Genomic DNA, 27,913 nt, shown 5'->3' with positions numbered 1-27,913 from the left:
TGATAGAGCATTTTATTATAGTATGCTTTTCTTTTTTTCTTTCTTTCTTTCTTTCTTTTTTTTTTTTCCCCCTGTTCCAGAATGTTTCATTTAGACCTTTTGGGTACCAAAAGATTAAAAAACAGATCTAGGACATTTTATTGTCTGATAGCCTTGACCCTGTCAAATTGATGTGGTTAAAGGCATGTCCTTACTTGGGAGACTTCTACGTGCTTACCTACTGGAGATGAACAGCAAACTTGTTAGTCTAGTGATGAGGTCATAGCTAAATTAAAAAAGATGGTATAATGTTGAAATGTGATAACTCTGAATTTCACAATACATGAAGGCAAATATACATATAGTCACGTCTTTGAGATTGATTATTCATGGTCTTAGACCACATGAAAAATTGTGCTTTGTCCAGGTTATCTGTGCTGAAAATCTGCACTCACCGATCCACATGGATTTGTAAAACTGAAGACCGTTGCAAACGTAAGGCTTGCCTCTTTTTTTTTTTTTTTTTTCCCCTCATTGGTGTTCAAAGACAATAAAACAAACCCCCAAAAGGCTTCAAAACAATAGTGATATTTAGCTGGGTACAGGATGATAGCCTACAATTTAACAGGTTAAAATGTGATGCTTTAAGATCTAAAGGGAAAAAAATAGTTTTACTTTCCATCTTTGTACAAATTTCAATTCAGATTTTATATCCCACATTGGTGAACTGCGAATAAAAGTTGGCAAGGTATTACTCTAATGCCTCGCTCCTGAACCGTAGTTTATAGGTACAAAGGCCTTTTTGGTACATGTGATGAGAACTGACTGCTGCCAGAATAGTCAGAACAACATTGGCTGATAACACTGATCAATTTACCAAGATCCCATTTTAGATGATTGATAGGATTCCATATATTTCTCAAAGAAGGCCTTGAACTCCATGTGTAATGGACTTGGTTAAAGGAACCAGAGTTTCCATCTTCCATGCTTTTTTGATTCAGTTTTGGATTTTTGCTTGGGAGTTGAGGAGTAACTCTCCTGAGAATAAGGCAAAGGTGCAACCTGAGTTTCCTCAATGGGATGAAGTTTTCTCAAAACTGGCTGTAGTTTATCTTCTTGCTGCTTAAAATCCAATTCCACGCTACAAATGGGGGAAGAGAAAAGCAATTAGCTACTGAATTATGGTGATACAAAGATTTCTAGTAAGACAACATCTGACACTGATATGCAAGGGCTTAATTTATTAAAATTAAATACAAACTAAATGTTTAAATCAGATCTCTGCAAGTCTTGCAACAGAAGTGAAAGCAAGTAATAGAAGTCTGCATATTGTAAAATAAAAATGAGAAGACCTCATTGTACTGGATTGCACAGACTCCTTACCCTCCTTGTTAGGAGGACCTGGAGGGTTGCTTGGACAACTGCTTGTTGTCTATCAAGATCGATTTATTTAGCTTTGTGGTTTTTTAATGCAGCTGTTCCTTTCATGCCTTTCTTGCAGACTAATGCTTTAGTACATACCTGTTCACTGCAGTAAAAGAACAAGATTTTTCTCTTATTTTTCAATTTTTTTTTCCCTAAATACAGTCTATAACTGACTTTAGTTTTGGTGTTTAACTTTCTATTGAATGTATGAAGTACTATTGAATTCATAATTCGTAAGCGTACATATCTGACTTTGGTTAAAGAAATGAAGATATTCTGCACACAGTTACATCTTTCTAATTCCCGCCTTCATGGACTTTTTGTCACCTGTCATAGATTTGACATTTTGTTTTCCTTAGTGATTACTTTTTGCACCTTAAGTATCTATAGGTTTCTTCTCAGTGACCTTTGCTTGAAATATTCTCTGTACCTTGTAGTACTTCTCACTTTCACGTTCTATTTTCATCTCTTCTTTGAGCCTTCCCCACAATAACCCCATAAACGTAATTAAAGTGAGGACTGTATTGTTCTAGCATTATGCATGATGGAGCTTATTATTGGTTTCAGAAGGATTTCTCCTTAGCGAGGTAAACCTGAGGTGACAGAGCAAGTAGACCTTTCAGCAGCTACAACTACAAATGTGAATAAGCCCTCCAAAAATTAGAAGAAACTAAATATTACCTATGATGCCAGTAATACAAGTTATTGCTAGACTTCCCCCCCCCCCCCAAACAACTAAATATTTACATGCTTTACAACAGAAACTGTACATTTTCAAGGGAGCAGCCTGTGTATCAGTGTTTGTATATATGTCATTCCTGTGAAAATTTGGCCGACCATGTTAAAAATGATAGGCCTTTGAGGATTTTCTTTTGATATGCATATTAAACGCTAAAATCTCTAAAATTCCTTCGCACTGAGCAAATTCTGAGCCCAGGACTGAGCAAGATTGCAACTGCAGCTCTAAACTATGTTAGGTGGTGCTGGAGCTGAGCCCCAAAGCTGAGAACGCGAAGGCTGCTTTTCCTGTCTTGTTTCCTGCTAGTGACTGATAGCAATGCAAAGGGAACCCAAAATGTGATTTACTTCCTCCCCCTTCTCAGGATCCTTATTTATTGCGCAGGGTGGATGTGCAGTAAATTGACGGATCAGCCTAGTTGAGACATGAACGAAGATCTAATTTTGTCCGCCGGAGGCATTACTCATTTGCTATGGAAGTTGGATTTGTGGTGAACAAGGCAGTGCTGCAAAAAGAGTCGTGGGCTAACAGTAGAGCACTTGAATGCTGCCTTGAAAACTGTTTTCCTCCATGGCTGTTCCTTTCCGAATTGAATCAGTGGGAACCACTGTGGGGTTTCTCTGTTTGTTTTGCTCTGGGTTCAGTGTCCCTCTGCTTTTTTGCATTTGTCAGATGGAATTACTGTGTTCGGAAAACAATGAAGCGCTCGCACACCCTAACAATGTGTACCACAGAAAAACTTGTACCAAAATTAATACCGTTTTCTGTGTGGAATTTGAATTGTATTCAGGAAATAAAGAGGAACAAAACATGTTGAAAAGCAGCTCATCAGAGGAGGACCGTAGAGTTAGTACGTGAAGCCCTAGGGCGCCGGGGAGGGGAGTACGGAATTGCGTGACTTCCGAATTAAGCCCCGGCGGTGCGCTAGCGCCGATGGCAGCGCGGCCCCTGGGGGCCTCCGGCGTGCTCCAGGGCAGACCCCTTTTCGAGAGGGGTCGGGGTGGCGTCCGCGCGGGGGGCAGGCGCGCGGTGGGGCAGCGCTGCCGAGCCCCGGGTCGGTGGGAGCAGGGTGGCCAGCCTGGGCGCTGCGATCCAGGGGCGCGCCTGCGCTACCTCCGGGCTAACGTCGTTTTTCTAAGTCCTGGACTTAGCGCTGGGGATTAGGGTTTTGGTGTCTCTGGGGTTTATATATATATGTGTGTGTTTAATTGTGCTAATCTGTGAATAACTGAGTTTATTTTTACATGCCGATGAACTGAACTTTAAGCTTTTTCTAACTCTGTCGCTGTACGAGGCATTGCGCGTGGAGCTTGAGGAGTCATAACCACTTGGTTCGAAGCATACGGAGCGTGGGAGGATATCTAGCAACACGCTTAGATACTCGGACGGGTTTACTTCTCTTTTAACACCATCGCACAGGATTAGTGGGCCTCGTCGGAGCCCGTCCCGCTGCTTTGCCCCTTGTGGGGACGCGCTCCTCTGTTCAACCCAAACCCCTCTCCTCGAGGCTGGCTCCTCCTGCCGCCGGCGAGCCCGCCAGGCCCTTTCGGCAGGGCTGCTCCCAGCCGGGCAAGCACCCTCCCTTCCCGGGGGCAGGGCTATGCATTTGTCTCTGAATTTGTTGATTTTATTTTATTTTTAATTTCCGTTTGCCATTTTATTACCTTGTTGAGGTAATAAAGGCGTTGAGGCCCAAATCCTGCAAGCATTTGTACAGTGCCTTAAATCTGCATCTCCGTGGGCTAGGTGAAGCAGGAATTAAAGAGCATCAGCGTGTCTTGTTCTGGGTTGCGTTAATTGGATGACATGGAATTAGTGCATGCTATGTCTTGAAAGAAGAGGATCCAGATAAGCACTAATCACCTGAAAATGGAGGTTAATACCCCTTTGCAACAATCCTCCTTCTAAATTCCCCGTTTTAACCTGAATGTCACTAACGTCCAGGATCCAAAGCACTGTCAGTGTTTGCAAGCCCTTAAGATGCACTTTCTTCTACTAGGCATCTTAGAGTCTAGAGAAGATGAGAAAGAAGGTAAGTTTTAACTAATGTGGGTAGGAAATAAGAGACTGAATATTACTATACTAGTCACACTTAGTTACCTGTCTTTTGCTATACTGGCATCTTTGGCGTTTGCTTGTCTTATTTTTACTTTGTGTCCCATACCTCTATAATAATTTTCCTAGATTATTAGAGATGAATTAATTCCACATGGACTGTGATATAGCTAGGTAAATTGTATCAGCATGATTTTAACCTGTGAGCTTGTTTCGTTTGGCAGTGTTGGATTGAGAGAGTTACAGTTCACAGATTCTAATAATATTTGCAGTGGAACAGTTGGAGCATACCTCAGGAGACCTGTAATATCAAAGATAAAATTAAATACTGAAAAATAGCAGATAAAATTTCAAAGGAGTAAAAAATACCCAAATTAATGGTTGATACATCTTTGTATCTTTTCTTTTTTCCAAGAACTATGATAGCATAATCTTGACTCAGTTTGTGTTTTCTGCCCTGCAGCAAGTGACTCATGATCTTGTCTAATGAAAACATAGTTTCAGAAGCTAAGGAAACTTTATAAAATACTGCTGAGTATTTCTGACTTTTTTGACCAAAGGTGAGTCTGGTTTGAATTTTTTAAGATGCTCCTTCATGGAGGTAATTCATGGTAAATGCTGCAGAATAATGCACAAACTATTAAACAGAAGACTCATTTTCTCCTATAGATTCCTGTTAAAGGATTAAAATTCACAATGGATGGTAATTTAAACAGGAATGGAAAGGGCAGTTCCACTAAAAGATAATCACCGCATAAAACAGGCTATGAAGATTTTAGTCCGAGTAGGTTTTGAGTGTGATAGAATTTGTACAGTTTCTGCATACCAATGACATTTCTTCTTAATAGTAAGATTTTACTAGACTTAAGTATTGGGGTTGTCTTTGTCCTGACAATGTATCCTCATAAAAATTACTTTCTATCCTTCTTAAAAGTTTCAGTGGGGAATCTACATTAGTTTGTAAAACATTTTGAAACTGTATTTTGTTAGCTCAGATTGAATTGTTCGTACTAATGGAATAGATTAACATTTGACATTGATGTCAGTGGTACCACAATGGTACCATTTTGTCATTTATTTTTACTACTTAAAACGACTGTTTTGGACTACTAACTTAAATACTGTCTGGATGACATGATGCAGAATACTTTCTACTGACTGTGTTAAACTATTGTTATGTAGCTGGGACTTCATACTCCGTTTTTAAACACTATGATAATGATGGTGTTGCTGAATAAAAATTTTGTCTTCCTACTGTATTTGAGCCTGGAGCTCCATCAGATGTAGCACAATTATCCTTATCGGAATCCTTGTGATCGTATGCCTTTAAAACAAACCTTCGGGGTGATTACTCAAACAACCTCATACTCTACTACTAGACTTTGAAAAAGTACTGTTTCCTTTGCTCAAATGTATGAAGTAAATGCTTTTTATTACAAAATTGTAAGGCTCAAAAATAATGCTTGCTTAGTTTCCTATTCATGCGAAAGAAGGAAACAGTAACTTTTTTACTTTTTTCTTTGATACCAGGAAATGTGTTACGTTCAAAATAAACACAAAATAATAAAAAATATTAGGAATCCTAAAATGTAAATTCCATACGCAAAATAGTTGTATTCTTAAAAAATCTGTTTTTAGAATTTTAACTAAAACTGTCAGATCTTTTTGATCATAAAACCCAACAAAAATAATGTATTGTGATCATTTTTGTCTCTTTCCACATAGTCTTTACCTCTTGTGTTGGATCACATTAATATTCTCAAAATGTTTTCTTGAGGGAAAAAATTTAATTATGTTGTTTCTCCACTCTAGCTTCCCAGCTATGCTATACTTGACATTAGAGGATGCACTTGGGTAGTCATTAGGGCAACTGATTCATTCCTCTGAAGATGCTGATTCACTTCAGCTTCAAAAAATAAAGGTTTGAAAGAGCTCTAAACACTTTATACTGTTACTGTGTTCAAAGTGGAATCTGTTACTGCACTAAAACGTTGGGTACAAAACCAAGTTGGTCATGGAGAAATTAAGGTTCTTTGTCAACTTTTAATTTACCCTGTAAGGGCATTGCTTTAAGCACATTCTTTGCTTTCTGTCTGTGATACCATTTCTTCTCACGTTGAGTGCACTGGCTGAACTCAATGCAAATATTTGGGTTTTTTTTTTTTTTTTTTTTTTTGTTATTTCATTAGCATTCTTGTGTCTTCTGTGATGTCCAGTAATTGAACACTGCTTTGAATCCAAAATTAGTTTCCTTTCATTTTTAGTAGTGCCTCATTGTTGCATGTCAATGTTTTAATAAATTCATTTATTTTTATAATAATACTTTTTTTGTTATTAGAAGCTATTCTCTCCATTTTGCAAATGAGGCCTGTGGGGGTGAAAAAACTGCCTATGGTCATAGTGCCTTCCGGTGTGTCTTCAAAGGTGACTGGAAGTCTGAGCAGACCCTCTGGGGAAATTGTGAGGGCTTTTAAAATCTCTGAGATTGAGGAATGGAGAGACAGATGGGACCATTAACACAGGACAAATAACTTTGTTTCATAGAGTCACAGAATGGTAAGGTTGGAAGGGACCTCTGGAGGTCATCTAGTCCAACCCTCAGCATAGCCTGTACAGGGATTGAACCTGCGACGTTGGCATTAGCAGCACCACGCTCTAACCAGCTGAGCTAAACCTGCCCCCTGACACCTAGTAATACAGCGATACTGGTGCAGGCCTGCAGAAGAAATGCTCCAGCTCAGTGTGGCAGACCTTGGAGGACGTGTTGTGTCTCTACAGCCTGGGGAGGTCTACCTCACCTACTTATTTTCCTTCTTTGTGCTAAGATGTTAAGCGTTGTTCTAGGTCTCCCCGGTCTGCTGCTTGGGTTAACAGGTCCTAAGGAGGATAACAGGCCCAAAATAGGGGCACGCGGGAAAAGCGGATCAGACTGGATGACCCTCGTAGTCTTTCAACTCCGACGTTTACTGACAGCTTACAGGTCCAGCGATCTCAAAGACATCCAAGTTTTCAGTGCACCTTGATGGGTTTAATGTGATTGAAAGCAGGACAGGTTTTAATTTCTGTTGCCGTAAGGTCTTGTGTCTCAAAGAGAAATCATGTTAACTGTAGTATTCGTTGTGCAGACTCTCCGCAAAGGTGTTATGTGCGTTATTGCATGCAGAGTTCAGAGTTAAGGGTAACTTCAGCATATTTGCTAATGAAATGCTCCATTTTTATTCAGAGTTTTCAGTATTGTAGTATTTGACTTGTGGAGGAGAAGATGATGCTACAAGGCATTCTGTCTTAGTTTTATCAGTGAATTCGCTTTTATCCCTTCAGGCTACTTATCTTGTCTTTGTAATTCAGTCTCCTAGTTCCACTGTTTTGCACTGTTGTCTAGTTCTAGGCTTCTTGCCTGCAGCATCTATTCCCCTAATTTGTCAGAGCTGAGCTATTTTTTTTTTTTTTTTGCTAAAATTTCCCCTGGAAACATTGCTTTAGGCAAATGCCAAGCATTGAAAGCTTCAGTCCAAATGGCTATTGCAGTGGGAACCACTGAACAGCCAGAACTTCCAACACAGTCAGTGTTTATGTAGGGAAATGCTTCAAATTTGCATTTCTGGATTAGTTTCATTTGCTGTAAGGGTAAGAGGTAAAAACTCAGAGAAGGATAATTCTGATACAAGTAGATGACTCCTGTGCCACTTTAAATCGGGGTATAGGTGTAAGACATCATGGGCTTCATTTGAGACTCATGCACTACAAGCGGTTGAGCAATGCGTTATTATTGTAATACTTCATAAGGCTGTTAATAACTTACTACTGTCACACTTTCCTTACTTATTTTCAGTAGTTGTATATCAAACACAAATTCTATAACTTGCTTGGCTAGCAAACAAAAATTAAAAAAAATTCTGATTGGATCTTTTTAGCTGGGGAAAGAAAAAGTACCCCTATTCCTATAGCATACTTGTGCTATGCTGCAAATGCCCTGAGAAGGAAACTGCTCAGTGGCCTGCCTCCAGAGGTAAGCTCAGAAAATTTGTGGCAGAACAGGCTTTTATCCTTTAAATGTTTCTAAAGCTTGCTGCAACAGAGAAATAAGTTAATTGGTTCCTCCCTCTGCATGGAAAAGCATCCTTCTGCTTTATAGCCAGCTGGCGGAAAGGATGGAGTTGAAGTTCTCTATCCTTTTTTCCATTCACTTCTAGGCTGCTAGCAAATAATGTATAAATGGCTGCAGGTCTTCTGCCTGAATCAGAGACCAGGAAGAGAAGTAAGGGGAGGAGGGGAGAATCCTGTGTTCTTCAGCCCTGGCCAATATTTGTATCTTCACTTTAATTTGTTCTTCACTGTAATTCTACGTGCTAGAAATAGATCAGGTGCAAAAAGTAAATTCAAAGTTATTTCCTTCTGGAGAATAAACTGTGCCAGGTATTAAACAACAGAATCTTAACAAAACCTTTAAACTTTAACCAGTTTGTCATTTTGCATCTGACACTAAAAAGTTCTATATACTTCTAAGGATGTAAAAGCCTGAGTAGCAACATTGTTTTACTGACTAAAAACAGTCACTATCTGGTATCTGCATCTGGTTAGTATCTTTGCTGTGAAGTATCTCTCCCAAAAATACTTTCTGAGATATTGTCCAGTTACTGCGATAAAAAACAATTTGAAATATACTGATGTGTTGGACAGAAAACGCTAAATATCTTTAGCTGTATGAAAATGAAGTTCATCTTACACTTCCCACCCATGAGCTACATCAGTGCTACTGACCAAAGTAATCTGTTTTGGTCTGTAAATCTTAGGCTTGGCAAACGGATGATGAGTAACATCTCTGTGCTAACATGGAAGGTGCATGACGTATGAACACCGTGAGCATAGAAATTATTTTGCTGAGAAGTAGCGATGTGTAAAGTGAGCTCTGGGAGTAGGTTCTGTATCCTGAATGTCTGAAAACATCTGAAATAGTTATTTTACACTAAATTTGTCAAGAAGCATCAGAAGCAACTCTTTGAATTGCTTTCACTTAAACTGTGGAGTAAGTTGAAAGACACTTGACTTTTTAGCAGTATGGGAAAGACTTAAAAGATTTATGTGGACTTTGCAGTAGTCTGCAACCCAAGTAACTGAGGTGTAAAGTCCAGATTAGGACACTAAATGCTCTTCAGAGTACAAAATAGCGAAAGAGTTTTGCAACAATTGTTGTAGAAGCTGCTTTTCCTGAAATGATGCCTACTTAACTAGCCTAAGTAGCTGAAAACTCACTCTATTCTGGAATGACCAGGTCCCATTCCATTACCATAACTTCAAGAAAGCCTCTTCCATAGCTTAAAATAGACACAAACAGATGCTGCTAACACAAAATGTTCTCCTCCTTGATTCCATGCAGAGGAATCATGTATATTCCAGCACGTGCAGAATGCTTCTTAGACCTGAGTGCTTCTCCTAGAAGGCTGTATTCACATTTGACTGTATAAGCAGCCAGCAGAATGCTTAAAGATGCAAGATAAAATTATAAACTTTCCATTTGCAGTATGCTCTTTAAAAGAGTAATTTAGAGAAACAAAATAGAATTGGAAAGAATCTGCCTCATGCATGGGCTTCTGTTGCATTGTATTTTAATGTTAATATTAATGCCAGCCTGTTGAATTTCGTGAATTTACTGAAGGAAAATTATTTATTTTTTTTTTTTTTTGAACTGCTTTCATGCTATTGAAATAGTTTAATCAAGGCTAACATTTGATCTTGCATTATTGAATAAATCACTATTTTTGCTCAATGAAAAGTGAGAATATTAGTGTTTTTAACTTACCTGTAGATAATACATGCACTGTTCCTGCATGTGTCGCAGTTAGCTGTGTCTTGACCAGTCCGATATGAAAGCCTGCAAGGAGAAAAACCTGAGATCATTAAGAAGGGATTTGTTTTAACATGTGTTTTGTTTTTGCCCTTCATCGCTGCTTTTTGTAGTAACCAAAGCATCATTTTTTAAGATTTTAATACTGAATATAAAAAATCTAGCCATTAGGAAATCGGGAACAAAAAATAGTTCAACTTCACTGAGCATGGGAAGATGCTGGTGTTTAGAAAACAAGTCTTTAATGATTGGAAGGAGAAAATACAAAGATTTGTTTCCATTACCCTTTTGTAAATTAAAAAAAAAGAAGAGAAAAAGAAAACTGTGAGGAAAGATTGTGAGCCTCTATTTAGACAATGCTTCTGAGTACTAAAATGATGAATCATAACTGATGTTTCTGCAGACATAGCAGTGCTGGTTTGATGTTTTCTAGTTTCTTCTCAAATACGTAAGTCTTTTGCTAGTTATTGGTGGATGTGTAGACTATAATACTGGAAAATGACTACTACTTAGAAATTTTGTCCTTCAACAATGAAGTCAGGTAATCTGTTGTGATGGTGTTTATATCTTAAGAGGAAGAAAATGGCACTTAAATGAATAAATTCTTTATTCACCTAGTCTATAGCTGAATTTACCCTTTGTCTTGCTTTGGCTTGGAGTATCTCTTATTACTGAAATATCACTTGACTTGTTCAATTGGAAAAAATACTTGTTATATACAGATATTTTTCTGCACAGACAGAAATTTCATAAGAGGTGTTAAATTAAAAAATACAACTGCCTGCATCTCAAAACAAATGCTCTTCTGTGCATGCAGATGACTTTAAAATGAACAATTTCTAATATTTAATGTAATAGTATCTGTTTTGTTTTTGACTCTGTAGTTTAGTATGTGATTTATTCTCTTTAAGTTACGTTTGGTTTGTGTAAAATACAGACTGGTATCTGTGAAGCTGCTTCATAGTGTGCTTTTAAAATAATCAGGAAAATACCTGTCAGCTCCCGGCCCGAGCTGCACTGGCTGCGGGCAGAGGGAGCACCTTTTCTCTGCTTCCCTGACAGCCAAAACAGTAATGAAAAATCTTAATGTTCCCACAGACGCTTGTTCAAATTAAATTCTCGCGTGACAAAATATCAACCCCATATAAAATGTTAATAGGAAAAGGTATGTGTAATGCCTCTGTCCCTAAAACGGAAAATCAGCATTTCTTAAATTCTTCAGGCTATTTAATTTTCTTGGTGAACATACTGTCAGGGACATTAGTATTACACAGTCACAAAATTTGTCCCTGTTTTATTCCTTCCTTTCTCTGAAAACTGTCATCTTCTCCTGTGCCACTTCTCCTGAGTGTTTTTAAATGCTTGAATATGGCTTTAATACTTTGAATATTGCTTGAACATTACTGATGTATTTTATATAAAATTTGTGTTTTGAAGGAAAAAGAAATTTATCAGTATGAGCTTTGAAGGCAGAGAGCGGATTTGAAGCTTATTAAACCAAGATTGTCTTCCCAGGTGACACTTCCACTATGATTACTTTGATTATAAATCATTTGGGATGGTGCCACAGCAAAGTGTTCTGGGCCTGTGGATAAAGCTCCTCAGCCCAGTGGTAGCACAGATAATAGTTAATAATAAGGTGAATCTACTTTTTTAATAATAAGGAGGATTTCTTTTTCCTTTTGAAAGCAAAATGCAATCTTGTTTTGGTTCTATTTTCCTTTGTTATTTTAAGAGGACTTGGAACACTATGGATTTAAAACTTATGCCAACTAATAATTCAGGAGCCTCAAAAATACTTCTGATACAGAGGAACATACCCACATTAACTAGACTGCTAAATTTCAAAGCCAAATGAGCAGAAGAACTTCAACAGAAGCAGAATTTCTGTATTATTTCTATACTATTCTGTACTATTCCTTTTAGAAGGAAAATACTGATTTGTATTGGATTGTTTATTTTATTGTCCATACGAGGGATGAATTAGTATCTGTTCTTAAATTTTCCTTTCAAACTGTTTTAGAAGCTGACATTACAAACTCACTGCGGCATTGACCTTGCACACTTAAAACTGCTTTTTCCAGGCTGTTAATCAACTACTAGAAATTCTTATTCAAGGTATAACATTTAAAATTTAAAGATTGGTTGATGAAAGCCTTTATGTACTGAAACTATATATAGTATTTAATGATTCAAGTTCAGAGGAATACAGCACAGTTGTCTGTATAGGTAAAGGCATAAACATAGTGAGTTGGATGCCACTTCATTTTTTCATTGGACTTCAGTCGGGACAGTTTTATTCTCTTTGTATGCCTGCAAACTGCCATTCAAATATATTTAGTCACCCAGCTTGTAGACTTTTTTGTAGACTTGTAGACTGGAGTAGGGGTGGCTCTTGCCTCCGAGCGAGAGCCCCCGGGTGCAGGTGTGTCCCAGCGGGAGTGCGGTTACCTGGCGCAGCGCTTGGAAGCGCTTCCGCCAGAGACCGCGTGGGATTAGGCATCCCAAGAGGCATATTGCAACGGGAAAACTCTGCTCTGAATAGTCACCCTCTCTGTGCGCTCACATCTGTAAGAAAGGAAGGTGTCGTGGTCACAGGCTTGGTTACCTCGCTGGCTTAACAACCGGTTTGCACCACCGGCCCCCCACCTTAGCAAAGCAATACTACTTAGGATGTATTTAGTTGTGATATACCCACCAAAGCCTGGTAGGATGGTTACTTGCTTAACAAAAGCTATGCTTTATGTGGTCTTAATGTGGACGTGCCATTTCAGTCGTGAAGCGTAGACCTGCTCCCCTAACTACCACTTAAAAAACGAGACATTTAGGTTAAAAAGCTATGATCCTCAAAATTGTTTTTTTTCAGGATTTTATTAAATTCATCTCTGAAGTATACTGATTATTTTTAAATGCACAGTAGTTCTAGACTTTCAAGCACTTAAAATATATTTTCTAAGTTATGATATTAGGTAGACTAGTTAAGCTGCTAAGGTAGACTAGTTAAGAGCTCAGATAAGAGACCAGTTCTTGCTGCTGTTGGTGATGCTGCGTGGACTGCTCATTTCAGGTCTCCTGACTGGGTGATTGCGTTCCTGTCTGGAAAGCTGGACAAAATATGTGCTCTTTGATAGTTTTCCTTCCAAAACAATAAAGAAAAGAAACTTGAGTGATAGGAAGTATGATAATTATTAAAACCTTCGATCATATAGCAAGGTAAACCTGGCTCTGCCCATCACCGATTTGATGGGTACACGCTGATCTGCAAAGAGTGAACTGAATGCAGGTAGCAGGCTGCATCACTGGCTTCCATAGTATTCCTGCTATTGCTGTGTTGCATGTACTCTAGTACCTAATGTGCTTTGATATAAACTAATAAAAAGTCCTCAAACAACTTAATTCTTTGATACTTTCCATTTTCTCTTTTCACGCAGATGGACGCAGCTGGGCCTGGTTAGCCCTATGTGTTACAGTCTAGATACTGGAGAAGAGAAGGATATAGGTTAGTTGTATTGCTGTGTCTGCGTCTAATTCACTGTGTGACCTTGGGAAGGATAGCTGATCTCCCGAATCATTTCTTCACATATGCCTTCTATCTAAACTGTGTATTATTTAGAAGAGATTTTCATTTTAATGTCTTTAGCATTCTTGGCGCAACCTGAGCTTAACCTCAATTAGCGCTTCCAAGTATTAAAATATTATAATGAAGCACAACTGTTTTGCTGACATAGACTGGCAGTGACTAAGAATAGGCTGCAATTTTCAAAGGAGCCTAAGGGAATTACACCTTGTAAATCCCTCTGAAATGCAGCTGAATTGGTGCACCTGCTTGAAGCCTCTTTTGAAAATACCAACTGTAGCACATCAGAATCTTCCATTTATTTGAGGTGTTGTTTGCTGGTATGAATTGGAAACCCCGTTGAGCTGAGAGGGGGAAGCTTAAATTTGTATGTTCTGAAATTTTCTATTGTTCAGTAGGTAGCGAGTGAATGGCACTAATTCAGGCATCCTGGGCATCTACTAGAAACAAAAGAAAATCTTAGAGAGCCATCTGGGAAGGCAGTTTCATTACATCTGGATATCTTCCCTTATACTGTTTCCTCTCCAGGATGTAGGGAATACTGCGTATTAATTGTGTTATTTTTGATGGTGTGATTTTACAGAAGTGGCTGTGTTTCAGAGCATGTTTATGCTTTGATCGGTATGCTCTTTAGATGATACTTATGTTCAACGTTCTTTTGATGTAATACCACCAAAAAGGAGGATAAATAGACTTGTTCAAGATTTTTTTTTTTTTTTTTTAATTAACATATATTGAAACAAATTATCCGGGCCTTTGAAGTTGTCTTGAAGTGAAAGTTTTGGGCAGCTCTGAAGAGCTGTGGAAGTGTGGGCCATGGTTCTCCTTAAATCTGTGTATAAATGGGTATTATGTTTCTGTGCATTGCCTAGTTCTGCTGGGACTATTTACAGTGTAAAGAGTTAAACACACTAGTATTATGTGTCTTTGCAGGATTCTGGTTTAAAAATAAATAGTCCAGTGATGAACTTCTCAAAACCATTGTTTCCCACTGCAAAGCACTGAAAAGCTAATGCTGCTCAAAAACTGTGCTTCAAGAATTGTCCATACTTATCATTATCATTATTATTGCTTGTTGTCAGAGTAAGACGACTATGCTGTGTGCATTCTCATTAGCCTCAGGACTAGAGTATGTCATGTTCTAACTATGTAAACAATGGGAAAAATCACTTGTATATGTTTTGCAGATTAAAACATTTAGTTACTACTAGTAACTACTAAATATAAACTATTTAGTTACATAGGTTTAGCCTAACCTAGGAAACATTTGCCACTGTAGCCACATGGAAGGCTTTCTGGCATAAACATACTTCTATCAGCAAAATTTTGTTTTTGTTGGATTAATATCTTCCTCTGGTGCCCTTAAGAACATACACTGTGCCATCAGAGCAGCAGATTTGTCCAGGTATAACATGTCTAGAATCAGCCTTCTGCTCACAGAAAGAATTTCTGAAAAGTCACTTGCCCAGCAGGAAGAAGAGCTTCTAGAATTGCTTTGGCTTTACTGTTGATATTGTTTGATTACATTCATAACTACTAGTTTTCATTTATAGATGGTAATGGCAGAGTTGAATAAAAATCAAAATCAAGAATACTGTAATGCATTGGTTGTGTTCTGCAGAATTATCTTGAGGCTTGAACCATTTTGTTTGATGTCTTCCCCTGGATGCAAACACTGAGCAGTTTCATGCTATTCAGAGGTGTTTTGCCCCCCATCTTCCCCTACCCTCATTGTCTTGGCTTTCACCTAAGAATGTTTTTTTCCATAGTTTGACCATGACTATTATTCAGTTTCCCTATACAAGCCCTGGGAGTATCTCACGTGTTCCTCCTAGTAAACATGGGCCTCTTACTTGTGTTCGAGAGGATCTGTTCCCCATCCTATGACTAGGTGTTAGCTCCCTTCACAGTGTGCAAGTCCTCATAATATTTAGAGCAGGTAAAGAGGTGCTTTAGTGTTTTTAGTATACTCTCATTTAGGTTGCCTTGCACAGAGTTTAATTACATTTGCAATGGACTTGCATGTGTTGTTATTATCGTACAAGCCAACTCTGTTACTGTTCTGCAGGTCTTTGCAGAGACCCCCAAGGCCTGCTGAGCTATCTGTGCACTTCCAGTGCTAACTGGTCCAGGCAGCACAAAGCCATCCCCTGACTTCTTTAGCAGAGTCATGCTTCTGTGTAGTGATAATCTGCTTTCAGAGTGCTTCTTTCCCCTGCTGGTCTAACTTACCAACGTAACTCTTCTGTGAAGCATCAGTACTTGGCGTATTTAGCAGCTGCAGCTAAAACCAGTGCTCGTGGATGGGAATACATGTGCAGGAATCCTATGGTACACAGTACAAGCAGAAGCTATTGTGGTTCCTGGGTAAACTGGGCAGTAGTCTCAGAGCACTGCACAGATCTAAGTAATGCCTGTCTGAACTGTGTCACTGTGCAATGACACTGGGTTGTAAGACTGGACAGATGTGCATGAGCACAGCTGGAAGGAGGAGGGATCATTCCTTGGCTGAGCTGTGATTGAGGCCATGCAGGCCCTGGCTGTCGTCAAAGTAGTGGGGAAGACCACTGTTGCCACGCTGCATACAGGCATGTTTTAGCACCAGCAAGGCGTAAGTTTTCTTTAACTGATGGTGTAATGGGTGGAAAATGAAAGCAGATATACTGTGATACTCTAAAATGATATCAGAATAATTTTTTACTGTGTTTTTTCATCTGCCATCTCATTACAGGGCTGCAATTATTCATTTGGTTTCTGAAAATACTTTGAAATGTGCAGAAGCTCAATGGTGAGATTTTTAGACTGTTTCCAAGGCAGTAGTTTGTTGTCTTTTTTACTGAATCTTGACAGTTGGAAGCAGATGACTAATTTTCTTTTGGAGGTATTTGTGCTGTGGGCGTGTGGCATGACTCCCAAGACAGCAATTCAAGTGCTTTCACCCTGTAAATACATTTTATATTATACTAGGGTTAGTCAAGGAGTGAAGGATTAAAAAAAAATTATTTTTTAATAGGGCTGCATATTGGTTGAAAAAATGAGAATCAAAAGAATTGAAAAGTATCTCAAATCACAGAATTTTATAGGAATTAGGAGTCTATGAGGTCTAGCACATCTCTTAACTATGTGCTTTTGTCTCATCAGAAGATCAGGAGGATAACTAGTGTCATCTCTGGGCATTAATAATAAATCAGTGAATTTGTCTGCTCTAGTTGATTAGCAGCTCTGTCTCTGGCTAATAATTCTTAGGCCAAATACTTTCAGCAAGTTATCAGGGAGTTTACTCCAGTAGTTGCATTAAGATGAGGTCTCTGGCTTTACCACTTGCACTCTTGCTGGCAGCTATAAATCTCTCTCTAGTGATTTGCTTCTGACCTCAGCATGTCGTTACTGATATTCCCTCAGACCTATGAAACTGCAGCTCATCCACAGGTCTGCTGTACCTGTTCTTTTCAGAATTACTGCTGCTTCAGATGTGCTACTGTCCTCTTCCGGGTTCCCATTCGTCCCTATCACCAAATTCACCTAATATTAAAATGAATTTCTTGTGCATGTAATTTCTGGGATTAGCTGGGACAATTTGCTCAAAGGTATGGTCATTATGCAAATCCATGCCTATAGCCTCATGCCCTCATAACTGTCTAGTGCTCATGACCCCTAGCTGAATTATTTCTGAACTGCAGAGTGATTATTCAGCTCCCTGCACTGGGGCTAATAGCCCTTTCTCGGCCATACGACAGAGATTAATAACTGTACAGTTTTAATGCAAAGGAAATCCTCTCAATCAGACCAAAAGGTTTTTTTATAGGTGTGAACTAGTAGTACATTTATGGGTCAATAACTGTATTAAAACACAACCTTTGGATTTTGCTTGGCTTGGCCCAATACTTGCACACAGTGTTTCTGTAAAGAAGGGAAGATATTAAGTCTAAGAGTATTAAGCCTTGGGTGTTTTTTCCTAATTTCAAAGAGACTGAGATGCATGCTCAAATACTTTGTGTGCATTACGCATATAAGCCTATACCAGATTATATTAATAACTGTATAAGCTATACTGTATGTTAACCAAAAAGAGCCAGCTTCAAATTCTAAATATGACACAGTAGCATAAAATTAAGAAGAGAGAGTACAGTTGCTGGCCACTGCTCATGCTGATTATGTAGTACTTGCAAGAAGGCTGGTGGATTGTATGGAGGAAGAGGAGCCCCCCCAGAGGAAGGACCTTGGAAGAGCAGAACCTTGCTCTGTAGACATGTTACAGCTTGAATAACTCTTTGCAGGTTTTAATATGTTGTTTCCTCATTTCCTTAAGTAATGGTAGTTTTGGATTCTACTGTGGTAAAGGAGCATCTGCAGAGAAACAGTGCTGTGTTCACTTGGGCTGTGTACGTACACAAGTGCTCGGGGAGGTCCTCTCCCTAGCAATTTCTCTGACCTTGTGCAGATGACAATGAAGTAAACCAATCTCCTCTGAAGTACCAAAGAAATGATCTAAGTCATGCCAGGTTGAACTGTTTTGAAGAGCAAATTGCCTTGTTAATATCAAAGTATCTCTGCTCATCTCTACAGTCTGGTCTCTCGTTCTGAGGGCTAATAATTCATAGATACTGTTGGCTTCTGTAGCATCTTCTTAGGATATGGGAACCAAGTGGAAAAAACTTGTACACTCAATACAATGCTGTCTATCTTCTCTAGCACGTTGATGCAGTAAGTGACATGGCAAAAAGCTGCTTCGATCCTCTTCTCTCTGAACAAATTTGAATTTTAAGAGAGGGCTCAGTACATCTGGGGATGCTGCTTGGCATGATTTCCAGCTTTCCTGAGAATGATTGTTTCTCTTCCCAGCTGCCCCATGACACGGCCAATTTATTCGTTCCTGCTCAGTGAGAGGCAAAAATGAACAATCACAAACTTCTGTAGAAACGGGAACTGTTCTGAAGTGTCTCCATTTTGCTTAAGCCTTCTATTAAATTTGCGTTTTTCTAGTTGCTGTGTGCACATAACATGGAGAAAAATGACAAAGTGGCAGGGAAGAATAACCTAGTGGTAGACAGCAAGTATGCATCCATGCCCTTTGTGTTGGACCACTCTGCATGGTTTAATTTGGTCATCTATTTAGTCATCTATCTTTAAAATTCCTCTGTCTGCAAAGCGCCAAAACAAAACCACTAGGAGAAGTTAAGAAACAGTATATTTTCTTTCTTAGGAACCGGTATGATTTCTTTCACAGCTGGGAAGGCTCTGATCTGAGAACGGTACCTGAATCTGTAGTTGGGTCTTAGAAAGGCAGCAGTGTCAGGGAGATGGCATGCAGGGGACAGGAGGGGCAGGAACATGGCTAGCAGCTCCTCAGCCTGCAAGGTGCTGCCCTCCGCTTTCTGAAACAGTCCATGTGTTTTTTTTTTTTTTAATTTGGCTCAACTCTTCACTGTTTCTGGATGCTTTTTTTTATTATTATTACTATTTTTTTAAAAACCCTCTCTTCTGTGAAAGCCCAGGAGCTTTTTCAAGGTTGAATTGCTTATTTCTCAATTCTGGACCTGGGTAGTCAGGAGCCTCAACAGTTTAAAAGCAAAGCACTGCTCTTCAAGCAAGACCATGTACTATAATAGTTAAAATCCATTTTTCCCGGTCAGGATAAGAGAGATGAGTGTATCTTGGTATATGCACAAAGGCTCAGAAGTAGGTGTCAATTAGAAATCTAGGGATTAATCTCTTGGAGAACCAACAGCAGTGAAAAATTTCACACTGTAAAGCTCATTTTGTCTCATTTTTACATGACTGGATAGATATCAGGCTCAATGCTCTTGTCTCTTTGGATTTTTCTACTACTGACAGTCAAAATGCAGTTATTAAAGGATTATTCTAATTGTGTAAAGTGAAAACTGGTAATTCAGTACCTAAATAAGATCTTCTTTAAAAGACTGATTTAGCAAAAAAACTGTCCTTGCAGGTATGTAATTTGGACAGCTCAGTGATAGCTGGAAAAGCTTCCCTTATGATCTGTAGTACTTCATATGGATGTATTTATTTTGCTTACTTTCTTTTAATCATTCAGTATAAGACTTCACTAGTATTTCCAGACTGAAACTGTAGGCGTGAGTAATGGAGAACTTTTTTGCTTCTATTGGCCTTCGGGTCACTGTTGTCAGCGTGATGGAAAAGTTTGGAGCCTTCAATTCGCTGCGCAGCAGGAAGCGCTGCTGAACACTGCTGGGACAAGCCGTGGGGTAGGTAACGGGGCTGCAGCTTGTTTTTAAAGTTTGAATAGCACCTACATATAAATCAAGTGATTTTTTTTTCCAATACTTGATTTTTTTTTCCCCCCCAATTGGGCCTGTACAATATATGTCACTAAATAGCTGCAATGTTTTAGCAAAACAAGTTATATATTCTGAGACTCAGACTGTTCCTAATGTCATTTTCGGAGAAAACAGAACAACTGTTCAGAATATCAGTAACCTTGTTAAAAGGATATTGTTTATTTTTTGTTTTGTTTCTTCCAAATCCTGAATGTTGCTAACAGTTCATTTTTTCATTTTTGTTCGACTGTTCTTACTGAAAACATCCTACCTCTACCTTCCTACTGAAGGATATTTAATAACTGAGAGCTAGAGATTATGGTAGGATTACTTAAAGCAGTACTCTTTATCTTCAATATTATAGTATCTAGATATTCTGAATAGCTGGGACATGCTCCAAAATGTCTATGAACTGTGAAAGTTTGCCCTTGGTTTTATCCATCCTGACAATATGATCGCAAGTTTGGATCACAAGCAATGGAACAATTTTGTCCAACTGTTATGAAAAATCCTATCCAAAACAGAAATCTCATTGGGTTTGGAAAGCCGTAAGCCTTAGTGCCATTTGCATCAACATATATAGACAAATGAAAACGCGTTTTTTTTTTTTTTTTGTAGTATGAAATGCTCATAAGTTACCTGCCCTTACAGATGCAGCTGGAGGTTGGATTTGAGTAATATAATGAACTTATTCCAATGGAGCATGTATCCAGAGCTGTGAGATACATGAGTGCGTAGCATACAGCCCTGCCATGTCTACTTGATTTGCAGGGAGGGGATACAGGACAGAAAGTTGGGCCATTGCTTTGCAACTTGGTGTTTACTTGTTATAGGGGCAGATAAGTGGGCTTTAATGGACCCTTAATCTTACTTTCAGGGAAGCCTGAGAAGCGAGCAGCTGAGTGATGGCAGTGGGATGAGCTATAATCAGGAAGTAAGCACAGAGCAAGGAGAGAGAACCTTGCATAGGGCCACGTGCAAACAATTAGTCTTAAAACTGCCGTAGTGAAATAACACTAGAGAACCACAAATTTTCATGGAATTGTGGTTGTCTGAATATGGCTCAAAGTATGTAGAGTGATGGATACACTTTTGGGGCAATGACAAAAGAAGCCTCACAGTTCAGGAGGTGGCTAGTGGTGGCTTATTAATAATTAGAATCAACTGCATACTTTTGAAAAAAAAATGGGAAAAAAAAAAGAGAAGAAATGGTAATATGAATGGCCGTAGGAAAAGTAAGAGAAGAATGTTTTGTTGTTGATTGAACTAGAAAATAAAACCTGCCATTACTATTTGTAGCATATGTTTGCGTGCACAACAGGAGTCAAATTAAGGCTGTTTGTGCAACCAGCAAAAAAAAGGATATATATGGATGAGAATATTCAAGAAAACAACAGTCCACTGTCCCAAAGGTTGCAAGATCCACAGAGGACCAGTTGGTGCAAAAAAATTCTCATGTTCCTTGACTGAGGAAGACGTATATGAAGAGATATTCTATCTCCTCCTTAGAAAAGCAAATTGTTACAATCTCCAAAATGTCTTGGTACATCCATGCTGAGGAAAAGAAGCTGTAAACAAGGCAAAGTCTGAAATATGACTACTGAATTTAGGAGGTGGTCTCAATAACTGGAGTGAATCCGACAGCTTCACAGAACGGACAAAACGGTTGTAAAGATCACGTAACTGAAAGTAAAGTGTAGTCATGGTCGTCTCGTCTTCCAAAGGACTGTTACTGCAATGTCTAGAGATTGGCTTTTGCATTCAGTATATGATGTACCTTGTGCATCAAAAATGGAGTTGAGTTTATTTTTTCTGGCTTTCATGTATATGTTTGCAGTGCAGTGCAGTTTATTCTGCTTTTAAGCTTTTCTCTGTTGCTTCTCTCCATTTTCAGGCTTTCCCCTAGAACCAATTTTATTAAACTTCTTGTGCTATGTCTGTAATTAAAGCAAAACAAAACCAAAAAGGGGGGAGGGGAAATCCCAAACACTGTCATATCATTTCTGCAGCTAGCACACTGCAGTGTGCTAGCAGGAAAGGCTTTTTTCAGAGGTGTTTTTCTTCCCCTCCCTCTCCCAGAGGTTTTATTTCTGTAAGCTCTTTGAGCTTACTTTTCTCCTTATGTGAAATAAGAAACTACTCAGCTTTTAAGAGCATCATCTCATGTGTAAAGGTGGATTTTGTTAGACAGCAGAGGTTATTCCCCCTTTATTTACCCTGTCCCCTTCACCTGCACTGAACAGCTCGATTGTACTTGAAGTAGTCTCTGAAAAGGCAAGAGGCAAACATTCAGAGCGATAATTGCTTTGGCTATCTGACTTCAATTTGCCACTGTTCTCGCGTCAGGATGGTAAGTTTATGCTGGGCTCCTGTGACCTTGAGGATGACTGCTTGCAGTATTTGTTAGAGAAGTATTTGGATGAGAACGCTCCCTCTGCACTCACTGAAGCTCTCCCCTCATTTTGGTTTAAACATGCATCCTAAAGCGCAGTTTTGTTTTGCTGCTGCTAAGAAATGTTAATTGGAAGTATTAATTGGAAGGAAATGTGGAGGTATTTAAATTCTCTCCATGGAAAGAAATTATAAACTTCCAAAGCCTCTTTGGAGGAGCTTTCTGTACTGCAGATGTTGCCCTGTCCTGCTCGCTTCATGCACATTTAAGGGCTCTGAAAACTTCCTCAGTGAAGACTCCACTGTCTGCTTACAAATGAATATAAACTCTCTCTGAATATCTGTTGTCTAATGTGTAGTATTTGGCCTATCAGAGTCCAAATACTGTTGCTGTATTTTTATATGATAAATTGAAAACTTTGTTAAAATAGCTGATTTACTGAATAATGAGAAGAGTCTGTATTACTGTTACTTTTCCTGTTATGGATTTTAAGTTATTGCTGTTCTCCAGTTGCAAAGCATTTTCATTTATTTGTTAATCTTCTGAATGCCTCTGTTACGTATTGATAGGTGGTACTGAGTTAGCCAGGTTTGGGGATTAGTGATTTACAGCTTGCTTTCGATCCCATTCGCCTTAGTGAGGCTTCATAGGCTCTTAGCGAGAAGCAGAATTTGGCTTAATAAACTGAATGCAGTGTGTTTGAATATAGACAAATAACTCTGTAATTTATAGAGATTGTTTTTAGTTTACTAGATGATAAAGCAAGCACTTATCTAGAGCAAAAACCTATGGTGGTGGTGTTTAAAGCTGCACTTTGCATCATGCAATATTCAGCATGTTTTTGCCCACTTTATGAGCTAGAAGTCTGAATTGAAGCTGTAGCTCTGTTTCCTCTGTTCATGCATGAGTTAACACAAATGTTGTTGAACACCTTTTGCTGTGGTGTATTTTTCTGAAGTCTTTGTAGAGGCTTCTACATAAAAAAACAGAATTGCAGCATTGCCAAAGATGAGTAAATGATACATGCAAGAAATACAGTTTTAATAATCTCCTTTGAGCTGGGGTGGGGTTGCAAGCTAGCCATAATGATTTCTTCCTCCCTTCTCCCCACTCTGCCAAAAAGATCTACTGCATGTTCTTTAGGTAGATGTAGCGCATTAAAACTATGTAGTGCCTGGTAGGAACAGGTGGCTTTCCTGATGGCCCAGATTTTGCACTCTGAGTAATGCGTGGGCCCTGACCTAAGGCAGAGAGAGGAAGGTCCCGGTGCGTCCCTGGAGCGAGCCCTCGACCCTGTGTCTGGTTTCTCCGCTGCTCTCCTCCCACTGGTTTTCAATTGCTTTTTAGCAGAGCCAACTGCTGGATGTCGTTGCTAATTGGAGATAATGTAGCACTGACATTTTAAAAAGTATACATGGATGATATTCACCCAAAGGATGATACTACTATCTTCACAGATGCTGATACAATTTTTGCTGGCTTAGACTCATTTAGTGATGAATCGCAGTAATAGCAGTTCAAGACCTACAGCATATTAGTGAAAATGAATCCTCTGAGCACTAGTCCCATGGCACAACAACAGCACTTAAACAACCCTGATTTTCTTGAAGAGAAAAATCTGACTGAGAGATTAAGCTGTTTTTTTGCCAGCAATTTGTGTTGTTTCTTGATGTGTATTATCATAAGGAATTTAATATACGAAAGAAAACTAGCAGGGTGCTATAAGCATAGAACATTGGTTTTTGTTTTAGTAGACGGAAGGCTTGCATGTCCTTTAGTAAGCAGAGATGCAGCAGTAAGCCTTTATTCAATTTCTTGTTAAAAACTGACATAACACCTGATTAAAAAGGGAACAAAGACCGATAGCCTAACACTGGGAAGTTATCTAATGGTCAGCAGGGACATTAGTTGGTCACTCCGGCAAAAAATATTGTAGAACTGCATGCAATCACGTGGAGGAATTATTAGAATAAAAGGATGGGGCAACCTATTCGTTGTTATACTGGAGGGAAATGGGGACGAAGATAGTCCTTAGTGTTAGCAATGCACTGGTGCTTTGCAGGAGAGCCGAATGTCCTTTCAGCTGTGGAATATAATATGGCTAGCGGAGAAGAGAAACATTCCTGCGTGCGGGTGCCATCTAATCTTTTTTAAGATTGCCTAGGCCGGGGCAAAACAAAAATAAATAAAACTAGATGGATCTAGAACATAATTCCTAAAACGAGAGCATATGTAAGTATGGATCTGCTGTCAGCACCTTCCCTCTCCCTCCCTGGCTCTGCAGCCCTTATGTCTAGCTAGGACGAGGCATGTTGAGGACATGCCTGGAGCACTTGGAAGTGCAGCTGAAAGTGCTTAAGGAGAAGCAGCCTTTTTCTATTCTTGAAAAGAAACAAAGCCCTTATTTGAGTCTTGCGCTGGTTTGTAGATGATGTGCCTCAATTTTTATGATTAGCCTCTGCCACTGGTGTGATTTCACAATTAACATCAGCTAATTAGTAAAAACATCTCAGTGTTCTCTTCCACACCACAGGATATGTTTGAAATAATTTTAAAATGTGCAGTGCATCTTTAAGTGATGAAGAAGGATCACTTTACCGTAGCCAGGGAAGCCTATGCAGGGGGGGGAAGAGTAGAAGAGTAGTAAGCAGTCTGTGATCAAATACAATTAGTGTTGCAGACTAATACATGAGTCTGTGTGTACATAAGAGTCAGTAAAGATACCGTGAACAAATGGAGTGTGTGGATCGATTTCCACTATTGTAGGACGGCAGTTGGCTAGAGCTTTGGTTGACAGCTTCCAAAGGGTTACGTGAAGAGACGAGTTTGGGCAGGATCTCTTTTGTGCTGAAGGCATGGGTACAGTCCTCATGTTGGCTACTTTAGATGGATCCAAGTATGTGAAAACGAAAAAGAAATGTATTTGGAGAACTGTGCTCTTGAATCTTTAGACAAAGGATGAAAATTGATATGAAAATGTATGGAGAGAGTGCTGGTATTTTTAGCAGATGACGTTGCATATGTGTGTACACACACACACACAAGCACACATGGTTCTAGATGGCTGGGTGATGATCAATGGTGAAATACCTTTCTATATTTTGTGATTTGACAAGCAGCATGTCCTTTTTTTCCTAATTCTATTGCAATTTCTGTAAGTTAACAAAAGAGAAATACTGAATTATTTCTATTCAAAAAAAAAAAAAAAAAAAAGAAAGAAAGAAAGAAAAAGTAACAAGCCTGTGTTTCTTGAAGCTAGGTGAAGCAGCTTCCCAGTCTAAAGATTCAGGCACTAACAAGATCTTCTAAAAATACTATACCCATCTGTAAAACAGACTAAAAGGGGTAAGGCTGTGTTGACAACATTGTCTAACACTTAAGATCACGTCTCATGAAATGCATTTTGAAACTTTAGGGTTAACAAGGTATTTTCTATATTCCTAAATTAAATCTAAGAGGTACTTTTTTTGACTGAAATTAAAGTATGTACTGCATCAAACAGTTAGCAAGAGCTATCTCTGTCTGTCAGATTTCAGCATCCAGGTTTATTCTGTCAAATTATGATTTCATTATAGAAGTTCTTAAAAGCACAGAAACAGTGCACTGCATTTTGAAGTGTATCGACTAAATAAAACTCAAGTCAAGGCAAGTAAGTCTTAAATGTTTCTGTTAATGTAGAAGACAAAAATATAGAAGCTGAAATATCTAGTTAAAGAGTAAGTGTTAGGTGTTGTAATAACTTACTTGGAATGCATGTAGGTAGATTTAAGTAACTTAAGGTAAACATTTTTCTGCACTTAGGAGTTTGGCATATATCAAATAGAGTGAATGCTACAAAGGAGACTTGATATTCAAAGCTTTCACTGAATTTTGCACTGAAAGAAATATAATTAAAATGCAGAAGCTGAAAGTAAAACAAACAAGATTCATATGCCATTAATGGGATTATACTAAGAGTTGTAATAATATCCCTTAATCTTAAAAACATGAGTCTCTTACAGGATGATGGTTTTCTACCACTTTTTATGCCATGTGAGGTATTACAGTTAATACACGCTGCTGATGTAAAAGCCTTCCAGATAATCCCGTCTCTGAAAACGGTCCGTTCTGTGCACGCCAGAGAAAAGGTGCGTGCAGCAGCTCCGCGCGCTGCGAACGGAAAAGCTGCTGTAGGTCTTTCACCACCTAACTCCCTAACTGTAGCCAAGTCAAACAGCAAATCAGCTTGCTTTTTCTTTTTTTTTTTTTTCTTTTTTTTTTTTCCTGGCAGGTTTCTGTAGGACTTACGTCTAAAGGAGGAAAAGTTAGTACACGGGAGAAATACAGAGTGCGACACGTTAGTGTTCGGGGGAGGAAAACACCAACTTACATTTGCAAATTGAAGTGCTGGTCTTGCTTTAAAAAAGAAAAAGCATATTTAAAACGCCGTAGCTTATACTCACCCTTCTCTATGCGCTTCTCCTTTCTCTAGCTCCTGTATAACCCCCAACAACACTTTAATGGTTTCCTGACTAGAGCTGATCAAATTCTCCATCATCTGAAGCTGTGCTTTCAAGTCCACCACTTCGGTGTGAGGCACGATTTGCTGGCACTCCTCGCTCGCCGCCACCGCCGGCTGGCAAGGCTGGCTCTCCTCCGTAGGCGCCGCGTTCGGCTCGAGGGCCCGGTCCCGGCACTCGGGGGCCGGGCACCGCGCCGGCGGCGCCGAGCAGGCCGCCGCGTCTGCCGCCGGCGGCTGGACGCCGTTGAGCTGCGCAGTCCTCTTTCCCCCGTCCTCGGCGGCGGGGAGCAGCGCCCAGGCGGTCTCCGCCGCGAGCTGCCGCAGCTCAGGCTGCGCGCCCTGGGACGCGGGTAGGTAAATAGTCGCCACCTCCGTCTTAAACACCCCGCCGGGGGCGGCGCGGGGAGCCTCCTCGCGGCCCCGCGCCCCGGCGGCGGCGGCTTCGGCTCCGGGCTGCCGCGGCGCCGCGTCGGCCGAGTTGAGGAGGGCCGGCGGCTCCGTGGCCCAGCCGTGCCAGGCGGCTCGGCTCCAAGGCTCGGAGCCGCGGGCCGCGCCGGCGCGCTCCGTCGCGTGCGAGATAAACTCGGCCGTCTGCAGGCTGCCCCCCTTCTTGCTGCGCTGAAGGGCCTCCCCTGAGCTTCTGCCGTCTTTATCCTTAATATCTATCAGAAACCCGTTGTTCTGACTCTTAAAGGTGTCGACAGCTGAGGCGCTTTTAATAATATTCCCTTTTTTCCGGTCCAAAGGAAACGTCTGGTAACACTTTTTAAGGTCCGGTGAGGTCTGGACTCCTGTGCTCTTGGTGACGTTGGGTATCGACCTCCGCGCAGGCACCGTCATGTACTTGCGATAGGCCGTCTTGTAGGAAACGGGCTTTGCTTCTCTTTTCTCTGTATCCTGTATTGTAGACAGCTGTTTGTCCCGCTGTTCGTTTTGGGCCTCGCAGATATCTTTAAACCTCACCTGGAGGGCTTTGTTTCTCTTCTTGATCTGCCGATTGGGATCCAGTGCGTATTTCATCTCCAAGGCGAGCGAAGCTGCTGGCTCGACTTCGCTTTCCGAGGTGGTGAGTAGGCATTTGTCGGGCTCCTTACTCACCAT

The 27,913-nt window shown here is 39.8% G+C and overlaps 2 protein-coding genes across 3 annotated transcripts in view; one reads left to right on the top strand and one right to left on the bottom strand.

Annotated features, from left to right (window-relative positions):
• DOCK1 (dedicator of cytokinesis 1) overlaps nucleotides 1–27,913 on the top strand; it is a 298,286-nt gene that overhangs the window by 104,838 nt on the left and 165,535 nt on the right. The window lies entirely within an intron of this gene.
• INSYN2A (inhibitory synaptic factor 2A) lies at nucleotides 75–27,913 on the bottom strand. Its single transcript, XM_062580263.1, has 3 exons — nucleotides 26,754–27,913; nucleotides 9,999–10,070; nucleotides 75–1,120 (listed from the first exon to the last, which is right to left on the bottom strand). Exons 1-3 carry the CDS (start codon nucleotides 27,911–27,913, stop codon nucleotides 937–939), a joined length of 1,416 nt encoding a protein of 471 aa, XP_062436247.1. The 3' UTR covers nucleotides 75–936.

This window comes from Rhea pennata, chromosome 7 (genome assembly GCF_028389875.1).
Source record: "Rhea pennata isolate bPtePen1 chromosome 7, bPtePen1.pri, whole genome shotgun sequence".
In the NCBI taxonomy this organism is placed as follows: Eukaryota; Metazoa; Chordata; class Aves; order Rheiformes; family Rheidae; genus Rhea; species Rhea pennata.
The sequence above is the reverse complement of the archived record's forward strand: the minus strand, read 5'-3'. Positions and strand labels throughout refer to the sequence as shown.

What these genes read in the sequence shown, in the direction of transcription:
- INSYN2A (XM_062580263.1), bottom strand. Translation starts at nt 27,913, where the DNA reads ATGGTGAGTAAGGAGCCCGACAAATGCCTACTCACCACCTCGGAAAGC. An exon ending in GGAGAAGCGCATAGAGAAGG is followed by an intron (nt 10,071 to 26,753) that starts GTGAGTATAAGC and finishes TTCTCCTTGCAG; the next exon opens with GCTTTCATATCGGACTGGTC. An exon ending in AGTGCATGTATTATCTACAG is followed by an intron (nt 1,121 to 9,998) that starts GTAAGTTAAAAA and finishes CCCCATTTGTAG; the next exon opens with CGTGGAATTGGATTTTAAGC.